The sequence below is a fragment of the Schistocerca gregaria genome, chromosome 5 (assembly GCF_023897955.1).
Source record: "Schistocerca gregaria isolate iqSchGreg1 chromosome 5, iqSchGreg1.2, whole genome shotgun sequence".
NCBI classification, from domain to species: domain Eukaryota; kingdom Metazoa; phylum Arthropoda; class Insecta; order Orthoptera; family Acrididae; genus Schistocerca; species Schistocerca gregaria.
This window is the reverse complement of record NC_064924.1, coordinates 660,912,404-660,930,589: the sequence shown is the minus strand read 5'-3', so window position 1 is coordinate 660,930,589 and position 18,186 is coordinate 660,912,404. Positions and strand designations below refer to the sequence as shown.

The following is an 18,186-nucleotide window of genomic DNA, read 5'->3' as shown; positions in this document are numbered from 1 at the left end:
GACCATGCAACAAGAGATAGACTCAACTTACATTTACCAAGAAAAAATAAACATAAAACTCAAAACAGCATTTTCTACCAAGGAATAAAACTGTACAATAAATTACCAAAAGAGATTAAAGAAATTTCAGAAATACACTTATTTAAGAAGGCAGCTAAAAAGTACCTGTTATGCAATACATTTTATACATTGAAGGATTACTTAGATAAAGCAGAGTAGGGGTTTGATAAAAAAATGTGATACAAACAAATAATAATAATAATGATGATTATAAAACATCCAATATTCCACATAACACCTTCACTTTATTATTTTTCTTCTTTTTTCCTTTCTAGAGACACTCTCCCCTCAAGCTATGCATAGCACAATACTAACACCTCTTCCTCTTTCTGAGCTCAACATCTCACTCATTATGAAGGGATGCTGACTCAGTTTTTCAGGATAGCAAATGGGAACTTGCAGTACAGAAAATGGCCCAAGGATCACCTGTGTGTGTGTGTGTGTGTGTGTGTGTGTGTGTGTGTGTGTGTGTGTGTGTGTGTGTATGTAGTGAGTGAAGTGTTATGAAACAATGTGTGTATAGTGTGTGCAGTGACTGATAGTGAAATATGAGTGAATAGTGTGGCATTACATTATTTAATGAGTTATTTGTAAATAAATTATTGTATACCAGGAGTAAAATCTAATGATTGTCTCTAACTAGAAGTCTGTAAATATATATGTATACGAATTAGCTTATTGTAAATTGATCTAAGCTTGTAAATACTTTGACATGTCCTATATCCTTGTAAAAAGAGATCTACGGATGAATAAAACTACTACTACTACTACTACTAGACACAGCATGGTTCAGTATTTCTGCAGGGGACTTCCAATGACTTGTTTAGTCTACGCCACATCAAGCTGCTGCACTCCACCATGCAAAAGGATGTCAGACATGATATTAGGAGGTATCCTGTGACTTGTCACCTCAGTGTATAGTGTGGCCACTTTCACACATGACCCTGCCTTTTATTGGGTAGGGAATGCCTTTGACTGGACTGCAGTAGGAGACGATGGGTGGATGTATGAGACATATGTGACAGATCTTGTGCCTGTGCTGACCATAAGGGAATTATCCACTGGATGCAGGATTAAGGGTAGGGTTGGAAACAGGGATGGTCGAGGATATCCTGTATTCTTTAGATTGGGAGGAGGAGAGGGGGGGAGGGGGGGGAGGGGAGCAGAACACTACTTCAGGGAACATGGGAAGGATTTTGGGTAGAGTATTCCTCATTTTAGGGTACAACAAGAGGTAGTCAAAGCCCTTGTGAAAGGCGTGGATGGGTTTTTTGTGGTCAGGATGACACTGGGCGATCAGAGGAATGCTGGTGGTTGGTTAACAGATATACTGGTGTTAAAGGAGCAGAAAGGCACATGACTTGTTTGTGGATGAGCCATCCTAACACCAAACTTATCATCTGTTTACTAATCTTCCAGCTTACCACATCCTGACCCACATTACTTCACTTTCGAAGGCCAAATCCATAAGCAAATGATGTACTGCCATGGGTACTCACATACCTCCATCCTATGCCAGCTTATTTATGGGCCATTTTGAGGAATGAGGAATCCTTCCTATCCATTCACCATTTAAAATCTCTTGCATGGTACAGATTCACTGACGACATTTTCATGGTCTGTACTCATGGCAAGAACAATCTCTGCTCTTTCCTCCATAGCCTCTGCACCTTCTCCCAAATTCGTTTCATCTGGTCCTTCTCAACTACTTCCTCGATGTTGATCTCCAGCTCTCGGTGGTTCCATAAGTATTTCTGTCCATATCTTGTGCACAAACCATCAACAGTACCTCCACATTGACGACTGTTACTCATTTCCCCTCAAAAGTGTCTTCCTCACTAAGTGTAAATACCACTCCTGCAGCGGAAAGGAAGAGTTGTCAAATTATACTGATAACCTTACCAGAACCTTTATTGAGAGACAGTATCCCATTCAGCTCATCCAGAAACAAGGCTTACATGTCATCTACTCCTCTGTTAACTAATAATTGCACAGCATTCCTCTGATCATCTAGTACTACCCTGGCCTTGATAAACTCAAACACATCCTCTACCAGGGCTTTGACTACCTCTTGTTGTGTCCTGAGATGAGGAATATCCTATCCAAAATCTAATCCATGTTTCCCGAAGTAGTGTTCCACTGCCCACCCAGCCTAAAGAATATCCTTGACCAACCCTATTCAGTCCTTCTCCTAATCGTGCACCCCATGGGTCATTCCCTTGTGGTCAGTCCAGGTGCAAGATCTGTCATATACACCCACTCATGATCTCCTACTACAGTCCAGTCATAGGCATTTCCTATCAAATAAGAGGTGGGACCATGCGTGTAAGCAACTATGTTATACAATGAGGTGACAAAAGTCACAGGGTACCTCTTAACATTGTGCGTGACCTCCTTTTGTTTGGTGTAGTGCACCAGTTTCATGTGGCATGGACTCAGCAATTTGTTGGAAGTCCCCTGCACAAATATTAAACCATGCTGCCTCTATGGCTGTCCATAATTCTGAAAATGTTGGCAGTGCAGGATTTTGTACATGAACTGACCTCTCAATTATGTCCCACAGATGTTTGGGCAACCTGGGTGGCCAAGTCATTTACTCAAATTGTTCAGAATGTTCTTCAAACCAATCATGGTCTGGTTACATGACACACTGTCATTCATAAAAATTTATCAATGTTTGGGAACATGAAGTCTACGAATGGCTACAAATGTTCTCCAAGTATACAAACATATCCCTTTCCAATCAGTGATCAGTTCAACTGGGCCAGAGGACCCAGTCTATTCCATGTAAACATAGCCCATGCCATGATGGAGCCCCTACCAGCTTTCATGGTGCCTTTTTGACAATCTGGGTCCATGGCTTTGCGAGATTTGCACCACAATCTAACCCTACTATCAGTTCTTACCAACTGAAATTGGGACTCATTTGACCAGGCCACCGTTTTCCACTCATCTAGCGGTCCAACTTATATGGTCATAATCCAATGAGTGGCGATGCAGATGATGTTGTGCTGTTATAAAAGGCACTTGCTTTGGTCGTCTGCTACCACAGCCCATTAATGCCATATTTTGTCACACTGTCCTGTGTCATTCATCTCACACTGATTTCTGTGGTTATTTTAAATTGTGTTGCTTGTCTGTTAGCACTAACAACTCTATGAAAAAAATGCTGCTGCTTCTGGTCATTAAGTGAAGGCTGTTGGCCACTATTTTAACTGTGGTGAGAGGTAATGCCTGAAATTTGGTTTTATTGGCATACTCTTCACACTATGGATCTCAGAATATTGAATTCCCTACTGATTTCTGAAATGGAATGTCATATGCATCTCAACTACCACCCATTTTGCATTCAAGTCCATTAATTCCAATTCTGCAGCCATAATCACATTGCAAACATTTTCATATGACTTGCCTGAGTCGAATGACAGCTCTGCCAATGCACTGTCCTTTTACATCTTGTGTATGCAATACTACCACCATCTGTATATGTGCATACCGCTATCCCATGACATTTGTCACCTCAGTGTATATAAGCTAGACTGCAATTACTGTGGGCATGACAAGTAATCATCCATCTACTTGCATGAAGAGCCACTGCCAGACTGTGGAAAATGGCAAAATTGACCATCCAGTTTGTGTACATGCTACATACCATAACAAAAATTACTTCAGCAGCTTCTTCATCAAACAGGCCATTTGGATACTCCCCACCAGCACGTTTCTCTGGGCCACACAGGTGAAAATTGTCTCTCCAACACATCCTGCACTATTGCAATCATCCCAATTTAAAGTTCTGCTAACCTGTTCCTACTGTGTCACTTTGCCTTTTCCCTACTCTCTTCTGTACACTCCACCACTCCTCTCAATCCCATCCAGATCATACACAATCTTCTCCCAATACCTTTCCTCTCCGCCACCTTCCCCTTTTCAACCCCTCTCCCATATTTCTCCCTCTCTTTCTCCTTCTTCATCTTCACTTTCACCTTTCTCTTCTTTCCAGCCCTCCCCTTCATTCCCTATTCCTCTTCCTACATCTTTTTTAGTTGTAACCTCTACTCTTTTCATCTTGTAGTGTGGCCCCGAAGTCATCTTTCCTAACACCTGTTCATTTGTCACCAATCCCTCCTTGCAGCCTCCCCTACCACCAGCCCATGCCCATCGGTTCAGATAACTGCTTTCAATAACCAAGTATCAATAAATAGTCTTGCTGGGCTATGGGAGACTGCATTTGGGTGCCTGTGTAGTTGTGTGTTGTTGCTGGGAAAAGTGCTAATGCATGAAGCCTAGCTTGTGGATACTGTTTTTTGTTACTTGTTTCTGTGCTCCACACATCACCCCACTATAAAAGAGTGCTTGCCTTCCCTTTATTTTATGTAATGCATAATATTAACTATGCCATATTAATTCAAATTCAATGTTGATGCATCAGTTCAGATTATTCTCCTAGGTATCATATTGTGGAAAGAGTGAACAGTAGCTTACTACACAAACAGTGACTGGAACACAGTTAACTGAACTTATAAATGAGTGTTCTTCTTTAGAAAAACAAACAAACACACATACACACAAACTGTTTTAGCCCAGAACTGTGGTTTAACTTGAGTGATTTTCTTATTATCATGAGTGAAGCAAATCAGATGAGTTACGTGGGAGGGTCTTTTTCATTGTTTACTTCACTCACTCCTAAGATAATATCTATCCTCCATTTGACAACAGTATCAGGACAATGTAGGACTGTATGTAAATATCTTGTATATGCTCTGAGGAAGAGTGCAAGTTCACGATTTCAGCTTCTATGGTCAGGTTCTGATTTTCATGCCATTGTAAGTCCCAGGGACTGAACTGTACTTAAAGGTTTACAGATGAAGACTAAACTCTTTCTGAATGTCAGTTCATGATCATTAGTATGTTCTAAACTTACTTTCTCTTCTTTGTTTTCTTCACGGTCTTCAAAAAGAGGATATAAATAAGCTGCTATTAAATCCGTCCAGAATACCTTCTCAGTTTTTGAGAGATAATCAATTTCACCTTTCTTCAGTTTTCGATCCTCTATCCAAAATGGATTTACATCATCAATACGATCTTCTTTGGGTTCTGAAAAATATTCAAATTAATCTAGTCTGTCAAAACCATAAGAGTTAGGAATATTATCTTACTCTGCATATGTACTTGCCTGATGTCACACTCTCATTATCATCATCAGAGTTTTTCTTACTTTCTTGATCATATTCTGGGAGTTCTGGATGTGGCATCAGTGGATTTTCTCGCATATTTTGGCGCACTCTTAGTCTTCCATTAAGATGGGGGCTAGGGTCAAGGATCCTAAATAAATAAAAAATACAAAGATAAACAAAATTTAGAAGCACCAATAACTACATACAATTGAAGTCATTGTTCTTAACATGGATGAGTAACTCAAGTAGAAAGACAACACTGATAAGCTAATCACAGAAAATTATAATTCTGTACTGCAGACAAAAGTTTTATTCTGTTTCAATAATTTCCCTATTTTATCTTAAAAAATTATTTTCAGAAGTAATGTATGAGGGTTGACTGAAAAGTAATGCCTCCAACTTTGTAACTCTTCAACAGTTGGCAGCATTGGTATGTGGCAAGTAATGGCTTGTTCATAGTCTCTTCTCTACAGCTCCAGTTGGCAGGAAGCCTTAGCACTGAACGGTTGTGTTGTTACAGTATGGAACCCTGTGCAGATGGTCAGTCAATGCGATTTAAGCAACGTGCAGTCATTGAATTCTTGATAGCAGAAGGTGTCACCCAAAAGGAGATTCATCACAGAATGAAAGCAGTTTATGGTGATTGTGTTGATGTGAGTACTGTGCATCATTGGGCGAGTAAGTTTAAAGATGTTGATTCAGGAACATCCGACCTACATTACAAAAAAAGAGATGGATGTCCTGTGACAGCAACCACCAAATTTCACAAGCAAAATGTTGACAGATTGATTCAGGATGATCGTTGTATCACTCAGAGAAAAATTGCAAGCACAATCAGCATTTCACAAGAACATATGAGTCACATTATTGCTTTGCTTGGCTATCGGAAGACTCGTGCATGATGGGTACCCTGGACGCTGACTCCTGAAATGAAAGCGCACAGACTCGAAATTTGCCAGGAACTACTCTCGCGTTATGAGAATGAAGATGACACCTTTCTCCATTCAATTGTGACAGGAGAAAAAAACGTGGATGCACCATTATGACCCGGAGATGAAACATCAGTCTATGGAATATTGATACAAAGACTCACCCCAGAAAAAGAAATTAAAGACACAACTGTCACCTGGAAAAATCATGGCCACAGTGTTCTGGGATGCAGATGGTGTTATACATGTTGATTTCCTTGACCATGGAACAACAATAAATTCAGAGCATTACATCACGATGCTGCAAACTCTGAAATGATGGCTAACAAGGATCCAAAAGGAAAAGGGAAATGTTTTCCTGCAGTATGACAATGCCCAAACTGCACACTTCATGTGCCACCACAGCAGAACTTCAGAGACTGAATCTCACCACCGTACACCATCCTCCATGCAGTCGAGACTTAGCACCGTCTGACTTCCATCTGTTCCCAATAATGAAAGATGATCTGCAGGAACATCATCATGCTTCTGATAAAGACGTTGAGAGAACTGTGAGACAGTGGTTGTGGAAACAGATCTTTCTTTCGTGGTGGCTTCAGGAAACTTGTTCATCTTTGACAGAAATGTATCCAGTTGGCTGGTGATTATGTGGAAAAGCGAATATTGATAATTAAAGATCACATTCTGAGGATTATTTCCATGTTTGATTTATTAAAATATTGCCATCCAAACTCAGTTAATGAAGGTGGAGGCATTACTTTTCATTCAACCCTCATATCAGCATTCAGAAAGTCATTACCCTAAAAAACAAGTACTAACAACATTATAGAAAGTTGATAAGAAATACTAATCAAGACCTCCCAAATTACTTTGGCATTCTTCCAAATATGTAGGAAGCCTATAATGACATTCACAGTTTATAACAGAAGTACAACCTTAGAAGTCATTAATATGAGAATACAGAGCTAAAGTGAATAAAAGCATGAGAAACATATATTCTGCTTGAACAACAGCAGACTTACAAAAATGTCCCTTTATAACAATATTATGAAAAGAATAGTTGTTACTCACCATATAGCGGAGGTGCTGAGTTGCAGATAGGCGCAACATAAAAGCTGTCAGAAAGAGAGCTTTTGGCCAACAAGGCCTTTCCAAAAATAGACAACACACACACACACACACACACACACACACTCACTCACACACACAAACTCATGCAAATTCAACTCACATACACATGAACACAGTCTCTGGCAGCTTTTGATGAAGGCTTTGTTGGCCATAAGCTAACTTATTGTTATGCCCATCTGTGACTCAGCATCTCTGCTATATGATGAGTAGCAACTATCCTTTTCATAATACTGTTACAATCCATTGTTTAACTGTTCTTGTAATAAGTTTGAAAACTGAAAGTCAAATTGAAATGGTAGAGATTTAAGCTGAATAGAGTGACAAAACAAAGTGAGCTAAATACAAGTGTCTTCCAACAGGAAAACAAGGACTGGAGGCTACCGAAGTGTAGCCAAGCTTGTCAACCAAGTACCCTACACAGAGTGAAACATCATAAGTGGCTACACTCAATATGAATCTTTGCTTGTTATGTTACCTTAAGATATTCTTTGTATTGTTTTGTAATATCCTTATAGCCGATTAGTTTCAAAAGTGTCTTTAACTTCATACACCTTCAGTGCTTAGTATTGCTGTCAGTCTAATGGAGAGAGAAAGATTTGTGATGTGAACATAGCAAGGACTGTCAGAAACAAATATTGTGAGAAACTTTGCGTTAAAATTGCTATTTGTGGTGTAAATTTATGTTGATGAAAGGTGCTCAATACAGAAGTCGCATTGAAATTTAAGTTTGTGTTTGTTTACTCAATGTTGTATTGCTTGCAGAACAATTGATGAACTTGGGCAACATTGCAAAAGGACAGTAAGCTTATTTCAGTTATAACCAGCTAACATACATTTGGTGTTCACTGATCAAAATGAAACAGTTTGTTTTAGTAAGCTACTAAAATGGAAGAAATATGACCCATTTAAGTGAGGATGGTGATGTGACAGACTGACATCATGAGAATATCGCAACATGCTTGCAGCCAACAGTACATAAGTGTGGAATGCACATGCATGGGTGTGGTATGAAGTAACTGTTGCAAATGCAGTTCCATCATCTTTCAATTTTTCCAGCAGTCTGACTTTGCTTAGTGCACATCCTTGGGGATGGAGTGTTCTGATTGTGGTTGCAGCATTAAACCTGTATTGGGATTCAGCATTAAACCTATCTTGGGATTCTACCCAGCATCCAATGCCGGCAGACTCACACTTGCACAGAAAGTAATTTTTTTTTTCCCCCACCGACTGCTTCCATTAAGCACAGCTGTTTCAATGAGCAGAGTGGTATATTGGCAGTAAACAAACAACAACTGAGGGGCTGTGCACCGAGGTGATGAGTAGCTGTCCATGGCAAGTAGTATTGATCAATATGAAGGTGAAAGGTGGTAGTGTTTGTATGGATAGAATAGACCAAGGGAAGGAGGTTATTAGACAAGAATCAGTAGTAGAAGGCAACTGTAACAATGACAGCATGGTGCATCATGAAGCTGATAGTGTTTAAGGATGTGCACTGGTGTCTAATGGTGATATGCAGTGAAATTACAAACTTAATGTTGGGGAAGTACAAGTGGTTTCCAACTGGGATATATTGTTACAGATAATATTTGGAAGCAAACTTAGTTAAATATGAAGTAAGTTCAGTTAAAACTGGTGTGGATTCAGTTCAGTCTGACGTGATATCTGTTAAGTTGCAGCTGAATTCCATCAGAGATAAGGTCAAGAAGGATATTGAGCCTATCAGAACCAAATGTATCAATAGAAATAGTGACAAAAACAATCAATTATTGACAAAATTATTTAACAGATGTATAAAATCTCTACTCTCCAAGCGGCAGCAGAACACACACATAAAAGACTATTGTAACTGGCAAGCTTTCAGAACCCATGGTTCCTTCTTCAGGCAGAAGGGTTGAAGGGGAAGGAAGAAGGATGAAGGAAAAGGACTGGAGAGGTCTAGGAAAAGGGGAAGATTTCGGGAAAGTCACCCAAAACTGCGGGTCTGGGGAGACTTACCATATTGGATGAGAAGGAAAGACTCAAGCTTGCTGATTACAACAGTCTTTTATGTGTGTGTTCTACCACTGCTTAGTGAATAGATTTGTTATCTATCCAGTTAAATAATATAAATAGTGAGTTGGAAGCCAAAGTAACCAAGCAGATAGAGGGCATCACTAATTACTGTCATAATACGACTTAACAGTTAGCAAAGCAATGTGAAGATGTCGGAATCTTTGTAGAACAACAAATTAAATTCACACAGTCATTGTTATACGAATCATGAATCATGTAAGGTAGATGTAAGCAAATTGTCCCAGGAGATGAGACTAAGTGCATGAATATTTAAAAAATATGTTACATAAGTCTGTAGCAAGGAAACTAGTAGAATTACAGCTGTGCATGAACAAAGATTGCTTGTGAGCAGTAAAAAAAATTGTAGATTTGATCCTGTTAAAAATGAGAATCCTGTTAAAAGATTTTTGTAAAGTATTATTTGGGGATTGGTCACGCAGAGAAAAACTATCATTGATAAAAAGTTGGCTGGATAGTGATTCATGTAGGTGGGCAGCTGAAGTGGCAGTGTCAGAACTTCACTCCAAGTTCCTGACTGAATTTTGGTCTAAGGGTAAAAAACAATCCATATGTAGGGATTTCTAGGGAGGGGTAACTGAAGGCTTGTTTTCTAACAGTGGATTAATAAGATTAAGTATCTTGACAAAAACTGGATGCTAAAACAGTTTACTGACTCTTTAGAATAAGGTGCCTATCCAGGTGAGATAAGTGGTGGTTGAAGCATCTAGAAACAATGATAAGGGATTTATTGACCTACTGGGAAGAATTCATAGAGTTTACCACATGAAAAGCCAAGAAATTGTGGTTGATTTAATAGGCCAGATGTCAGAAGGCAATACAATTTAAACTGAACTGGAGTGAAAAATAGGCAGGGGATACCAAACAGGTAGGATAAGAGACCTGTCAAGTGATGGATAAATAATATGGATTGGATTGTTGCATCCCAGACAGAAGTGAGAAACCTTGAAAGAGCAGGCCCAGGAAATAGACATTAACTCCTGCTGTGCAAGAGTGGAGTGAGAGCCACAAGGAGATGGGAATTGGAAGTACCCTATGGGGAGTAGGATACTGACTAGGGAGTAGAGATAAAGCAGAGAGTCCTTTTAGTTGCAAAAATAGAGGAAGTGTCAGGGTCATTGGAAAATAGGAATAACCAAATAGCCAAGATGCAGTTTTAGCCAAGATGTAGTTTTAGATGAAGGGAAAGATACTTTATTCAGGATCAAAGGACATAATCTGGATTTCTGGAGAGACAGGTGAATGAAATAGAACAGTTTGCTGAACACAGCATGGAGAATGTGTACCAGCAGGGGGTTCAAGATTGCTTTTGTAATGTAAAGCAAAACAACAGATGCAAAGACAGATGGCTAAATTGTGGTCCAATGAGGATAGAGTGGAAGAATATTTGAGACAAGAGTAGGAGAAGGAAGAGGAGGGGATATCTGAAAGGGAAGATAGAATGGGAGGTGAGTGTGAAGAGAGAAAGATATTATGTAGGAATATGTTTTTGATGACAACAAACTGTTAGTTAATAAACCTGAATATGCTTGTGATGATTCAGTCATGGATAAAGCAGTAGTGGCAGAATAATAATGATAATGTTGCATCATGAATCTATGGGGCAGATTTGGACATCTGCAGATTATATGTAAAACTGGTGGAGAAAATAAAACAGAGGTAAGCGACTGTAGTAAGAGACAGCAGAATAGCGCTGAGTAATTAGACGAAGAGAAGTCCTTGGAAGATGAATCAAAAAAGAACCAACAAGTCATTCAAGCTGAAATAGATGGTGTTGCTTACTAGATAGTGGAAGTGAGGTGTGCAGGATATCAGGGGTATAGTATGAGTCAATGGCTAAGCAGACACAAATGGTAACCATGCTGGTAACGGGGCTGAAGACTTTTAGGATGACAGGCAATTGATTGATGTAATTAAGTGAGAAGTTGTAAGGCACATTTCAATACTGGGACATGGAATAGAATTTCAGTTACTAATAATACCTGGGTTAACAGTAGAACTGTGTTTTGCTGTAGATAGGGACCGATGACCTCTGGAGGTTGGTCCTGTAAGACCTTGCCACAAATTTCCAAATTTTGCTGTAAAACTGCTCAACAAACTGGAACAGAAGAATGACTTTATGAAAGTGGTGTTTTGCTGAGATTTAGGTGGGAATGTTCAGGAGGTCCCATTAGTTGAAGAATAGATAAAATATGTGGAATTATCTTTTAAGGTGAATCCCTTTGGAAATGGGATGGCATGAAGATCCTGCATGAATATGACCTGGAGCACTGGCAGTGACCAGTGAGAAGTGTACAATGCCCGACAAACTGTGTGAAGATGTAAGACATATTCTGTGTAGATACAAAACGGCTCTTTCTGATAGACTAGGACTGGTGAATGGGTCTGAATGAAAATTAAAATGTGAAAAAGCATATTCTTTTTTATATAAAGCTGTATTCCATATCTATTTAGAAACAGTAGGTGGTACATAAAGAAATCCAAAGAATGACAGACTGAGGGAGATCACTGAATGGTACCTGAGCATGTATAGCAAATCTATGCAAGTTGTGAGAAAAAAAGGAAGGGGATGTGTGAATAGTCATTGATGCACACCATTTGAAAGAAATTGTAGTATGGCAGAATTACAGAGCAGGCAACATGGAGGAAATATTACAAAAGATCCACAAGACCAAATTCTTAACATCATTAGACACTACTTATGGGTACTGGAATATAAAGTTTGTACAAGAGCAAAGTACACTGCTTTTCCCCAGGAAGGAATATGTTGTCAATGTGGTAATATGTTCTTTTACTCAAGTAATGGATGTGACATTGGGTATGGCACAATTAATGCTTTTGTCAATGATATTTTGATTATGAGCCCAAGTTGGGAAAAGCATTGTAATTTATTGAACAATGTACTGACAGCTTTGCACAGGGGAAAGTGTAAAGTTAGCAAAATCAGAATTTGCCAAAACAGAAGTAAGCTTTGTGGGATGTATTATTAATGGACTAGGGATAGCAACAGATCCTAAGAAGATGAAGGCTATAGAAGAATCTGCAGCACTCAAAAACTGAAAGCAATTGAAAGCAGCATTGGTTTTCATCGCAGATGTGTGAGTGAGCGTAGTAACCTGTGCATTACTACACCTTCACTGCGACTACTGAGTTGGACGTCACACAGCTTCAGTAGCATGCCTTTCACTGCTCCAGATCCTTATAAGAGTTTGCCAATCATGGTCCTGTGCCTCAATTGCCTGTCACTGACAGCCAGCAGCCCCTGGTGGGCAAGTGCTCTACATATTTCCATGTGCGGCTCTGGCTGGAGTCCGTACCCGTCACCAAACAGTCTGTACCTCCTTTACCTGCCATCAAACATTCTATACCTGTCCTGTACTTGTCAATATGCTGTATAGTACTACTTATGCTTATGCTGTGACACTGCGACCTAATAAATGTGGATTTCTTCTAACCACGTCTTTTATTGTGTTCAGAATCGGAATGCAAGTGATGACAAGTAGAACTTACATGCACTCAACTTCAAAACTTTCATGTGCACAATTTCAGTGACTGTTTTTTTAGTGTGTGTGTGTGTGTCCTTCTTTATGGATGCAGTACTTCTGTCGCTTCTATGGCAACAGCGCCTTTTTCTGGCCTTCTTAGACCACCTCATAGCTGTGTTGATAGTACAGGCTCCTTTGTCTCTTGCTGTACTACCACAGTTTTCCAATGTGTGATGACTCTGCACCATCATTGTTAGTGAACCACATCAGTGCATAGCAGTAGGCATATCAAGCAAAGAGGAACATCCTATTGTTTACACCAGGAATCCTAGCCACAACAGGTGACCCCCATTGGCAACAACAACAAGGGCACCGTGTAGCACTTCCATCTGGTCCCTCCTGCTTTGTGAAACATGGGAGAGCTGCATGTGGACACTGAAGCAGCTGTTTTACTCCTCCACTCTCAAATGCAGGCATGGCAGGACATTCCACCATTGGCCCCTGTCAAATACCATTAGGTACGCTACAATAAATAACATATTTTTGGTCAATTTACTGCTGCCAAAGCTTCCAAATCTGTAGTCTGTCCTCATACTTATTTGGTCATTAATTATCCTCATACTGAGACATTGTTTGAGTTCGATGTTTTCATTGCTTTTGAATTTTCTGCTATTGTAACATACTCCTTGTCTCTTTGACCTATGTTGTGGCACCCAAATACAGATGCACTGCTATGGCTGCCCATGGTGCCTGATCTATTGTTTCCTCAGGAAAAATGATGTTTCCACTTGCCCAAAAGCACAGCAGACTACCGATAGTTTACCCATCGCCAATTCCAGAATGACATCCCCAGCTGCTACAGACCCAGCACAAAAACCTTAATTGCAAGGAGGAATACTGGTTTTCGGCCTGCTGCAAGTGTTCAAATAAACATGTAGCACCACACACCTTTTGTTTCTTTCCCCTTGGCCAGCACCCTTGCTACCTTGAACTCAAACAAACTTTGCTGAATCTTTTTAGTCATGTTTTAGTTTCTGGTTGCTGATAAATTTACTGTGTTCCTCATGTTGTTTGTTGCCTATCTGTCATAGCAGATGGAACTTTCATGGCACTGTCAGCCATTTTTTCTGTAGATGGCCTATCTAATTAAGTGATTTCAGACAATAGTCCTCCATTTTTTGTACACTCTTTTTAAGATTTTTGTTCGTGCCATGTCATCCATTGGCATCGAAGTTCATTCTGGGCAACATGTCACCCAGGCTGTGCCCACCCAACCCTCCCACCAGTGGACCATGCCACGTGGATAACACAATTTAGCCTGCACCGCCTTTCTCTTGTGGGAAGGAATGCCAGGCTTCCTCAGGGTGCCCACAGGTGCCTTCTGCACTGATGCGGTTGCCTCCAGGTGCCTCCTGCACCAATTTGGGTGGCTTGCACACTAATGCAAGCACAGTCTGCAATGATACGGGCACCTCCTGCACTGGTGATGGTGCCTTTGGACAGCTTCTGTACAGATGCGAGCACCTCCTACCTTGTTGTAAATGTCTGCGCACCTATGCAGGTGCATCCCAGATTGATGCAGGTGCCTCCTTCACCAAATAAGTCTATCCCACATCGTCACAGGTGCCTCCTGCTCCGATATAGGTGTACCACACAGTTTAAGTAGCATGCTATTTGGTTGCTCCAGGCCCCCACCAAAGGTCTCTGAACACACTCCAGTGCCTCAGTCACCTGCAGCCAATGACCCCTGGCAGGCAAATGCTCTACATATTTCTGTGTACCAACACCAGCTGGCTGTCTGTACCTGTCATGAAACAATCTGTACATGTCTTTACCTGTCACCAAACAGTTCTGCACTGGTCTTGAGCTTGTCACTATTCTGTATCGTGCTACTTATTTTTATGCTATCACAATGTGACATAATAAAATGTGGATTTCTTGTAACCATGTCTTTTATTACGTTTGGAGCTACTTGTTCAATGATCTGAGTCTAATGCGGCTGCCAAAGAGGAATGTCATTGAAGCATGGACTGAGTGATGTGAAGAAATGTTGATAAGTCTAAAGGAGGAACTGCTCTGGGGCAGAACACTGAACTATGCAGATTTTTGTATCACATTTTGTATTAGTATGGGTGGATGTGAGCTGGGGGTGGAAACATTTCAGTACTTACGCATATTACAGGGGAAGACAGAGCATCAGACAATTGCATTTGGCAGTCAAACATTGTCATCACCTTGCCGTGGTGTAGGAGTTCCAATGATACAAGGGTGGTTTGAAAAGTTCTTGAAATCACCATGAGAGGTCAGCAGTAGCATGACAAGTCATTCACGTGGTATTCATTGTGCTGTTACCTGTAAACACATGGCAAGTCAATGCTCTTGGAAGAGAGCTGTGGCAGTGATGTGGCTCTGTTGTTGTTCCCGCATAGTGATTTGCGAAGATGGAAAAAACTGATATTCGAGCAGTGATTAAGTACTTCATAAACAAAGATTTGAAAGCAAAGGACATTCATGCTGATTTCCAGAATACACTGGGAGACACTGCTCCTTCATATTCAACTGTTGCCAAGTGGACAAATGAATTTAAATTTGGTCGGGAGAGCTTAAATGATTATCTGCGCAGTGGTCGGCCAAGCTGTGTCACTACTCCAGAAATCATTGCATAAGTGCACAAAATGGTCATGGAGGATCGCCAACTGAAAGCACGTGAAACTGCTCATGCTTGCTAGATGTCATCTGAAAGCGTATATCACATTTTAAATGAAGAATTAGAGATGAAAAAATAATCTGCAAGATGGGTGCCGCAACTCTTGATGCTGGATCAAAAACGCATGAAAATGGACATATTGGACCAATGTTTGGCCCATTTTAGGAGAAACAAACAATATGTTTTGCATGAGTTTGAGATCACAGATGAAAATTGGGTGCACTACTATACCGCAAAGACAAAACAACAATCAAATCAGTAGAAACATGCTGATTCCTAGCAACCAAAGAAAGCAAAGACAATTCCTTCGGTGGGAAAGAACATAGCATCAGTGTTCTGGGATGCGAAGAGGTTTCAGTTTGTAGGTTATCTCCCCACTTGGTAAACAATTACTGGAGAATACTATGCCAACCTCTTGTACAAATTGCAACAAAAGATATGTGAAAAAAGGCCAGCTTTAGCAAGGAATAAAGTCATCTTCCATCAGGACAATGTGTGCCCGCACACGTGCCGTCACCATGGTTAAATTACATGAACTAAGGTATGAATTGTTGCCACACCCCCCTGATTCACCTGATATAACTCTGTCAGACTTCCATCTCTTCCCAAAAATGAAATTTTTTTCTTGGTGGACACAGATTCACTTCAAACGAAGATTTTATATCTGGAGTTGACAACTATTTTGCAGGCCTGGAGGAAACTCATTTTCAAGATGGAATCAAGGCACTGGAACATCGTTGGAACAAGCGCATTAATCTATAGGGAGATTACATTGAAAAATAAAAAAAAGTGTTTCACTGATGTAAGTACTTTTTTTTCTATTCTATTCCAAAAACTTTTCAAACCACCCTTGTAAATTTGAGCAGTACTTACTGGGAAACAAAACTATTGTACTCATTGACACAGGGCACTGAAGTTTCTTAGAACTTGTACATTGTGACACAGTAGGCTCACTAGGTGGGTGCTGTATCAGCAGCAATTTGAAATAGAGATACAATATATAAGAAGTACTAAGAATATGATAACGGATGCTTCGTCTCAGATGCCAGGGTGAATGACAGCTGTCAAGAGTGAGATAAAAATACAATACTTTGAAAAGGTTAAAGATGAGAACATGATTATGAAGGCATGCAAGAGTATCAGGTGTCAGCAAATCACAGATCAGAAATAAGTTGGTCAAGCATTAGTGGAGGTCAAATGATTATCCAAAGATCAAAGTCTCTCATAAAGTACACAAGGTTGTTCTTTTTAAGAGAAAGGATAGTAAAGTGGGAAACAGGGGTCTACAATTTTGGACCAGCTTTTAGAGTAATTGATTTACCTAGTGCATGAAAGTTATGGACTTTTTGGCCCACACAAGTATATTGCTAAGCTTCAAGAAAGTGTCCTGTTTAACAATTTGTGGAAGAGAGTAAGAAAGAGGTAAGCCGTATGCAATTAGTGCCAGAAAGAAAGTGAAGGCAACTACCATGCAATTTGAGACAAAGGGTACTGGCTACCAGACCTAAAGAACTAATAGCAGTAGATTTGTTTGGTCCTTTGCTGGTTTCAAGATGAGCACGTAGTTAATACTTTTGTTATCCTAGAACAATTTTCAATATTTGTCCAACCTTATCTGATCAAGAGGGGAAATGCAAGGATTCTCGTTGATAAACTAGAAGAGGATTATGTACCCAGTAGGGTAATCCAGAGGCCATACTGTTGGACAATGGACCCCTATTTGGTCTAAATATATGGAGCAGAATAATAAAGCACGTTAAAATTTTCGTTTATTTACCACAAGGGCACAAAAGCAATGGAGTTATGAAGGAACTGAATAGGCTGTGCAGGACTTACTGCCTTACAAACTTACTTCATGGACCATATATGTACCCAAATTTGACACAATTATAAATAATGTATGGCATGAAACCATTGTGTTTGCTTCACATGAGTTGGACCTAGTAATCTTGTGAAAGAAGCTCAGTTCCAGTTATTTGAGAGCTAATTGCTCAAGAGAAGGAGAAGAGTGTGAAAATCAAATGAGGAAAGAGATAGCACAACAGTGGGTTAAAACCTACTTTATTTGAAATTTCAGCACTAACTTTGGTTAAGACACAGAAATGGCCACGGAAAATAGATTCTGAAAAAGAGAAATTTTGGCTTGAGTACCATGATCCATTACCTCAAGAAAACACATATTTGCAGACATATCTGAAATCCAAGAGGGAATTTGGATTGAGAAACATCACAGATATGAAACCATATATACAGGGAGGAAGTAGGTGATGCCAACTGCTAGAAGTAACAACTTTGATACAGTAAAAAAAAGAGGGAGAATGGGATGGGACGGGGGAGGCATTAATGTGTATCTCAGTGCAGGGATGGATGTAGACAAAATGGAAGAAGTACACATTTGATAATAAGGGATTCAGCAGAGACAGTAGTAACATTATGATAAACTGTCACACTTCACTTAACAAAAATTTCCAGTGGTAAGGGGATTTCTTTGGAGTGAAAGTTAGCAAAACTTGCAAGAATATATTGTTTTGGAAAGATGATGAATTGCAATAATAAATTTTATGCACATACTTTCTACCTATATGATAATGTAAATGTACCAATAAGTTAAATACATCTTGACAACTTGG

The 18,186-nt window shown here is 39.9% G+C and overlaps 1 protein-coding gene across 2 annotated transcripts in view; it reads right to left on the bottom strand.

Moving 5' to 3' along the window:
• The window catches only part of LOC126272657 (chitin synthase chs-2-like), a 248,861-nt gene that overhangs the window by 43,769 nt on the left and 186,906 nt on the right, over window positions 1–18,186 (bottom strand). For both annotated transcript variants that reach the window (XM_049975666.1, XM_049975667.1), the window contains 2 exons: window positions 5,234–5,382; window positions 4,982–5,154 (listed from right to left, as the gene is read on the bottom strand). In XM_049975666.1, the coding sequence (XP_049831623.1) occupies window positions 4,982–5,154; window positions 5,234–5,382 (322 nt within the window). The remainder of the gene's footprint in view (window positions 1–4,981; window positions 5,155–5,233; window positions 5,383–18,186) is intronic.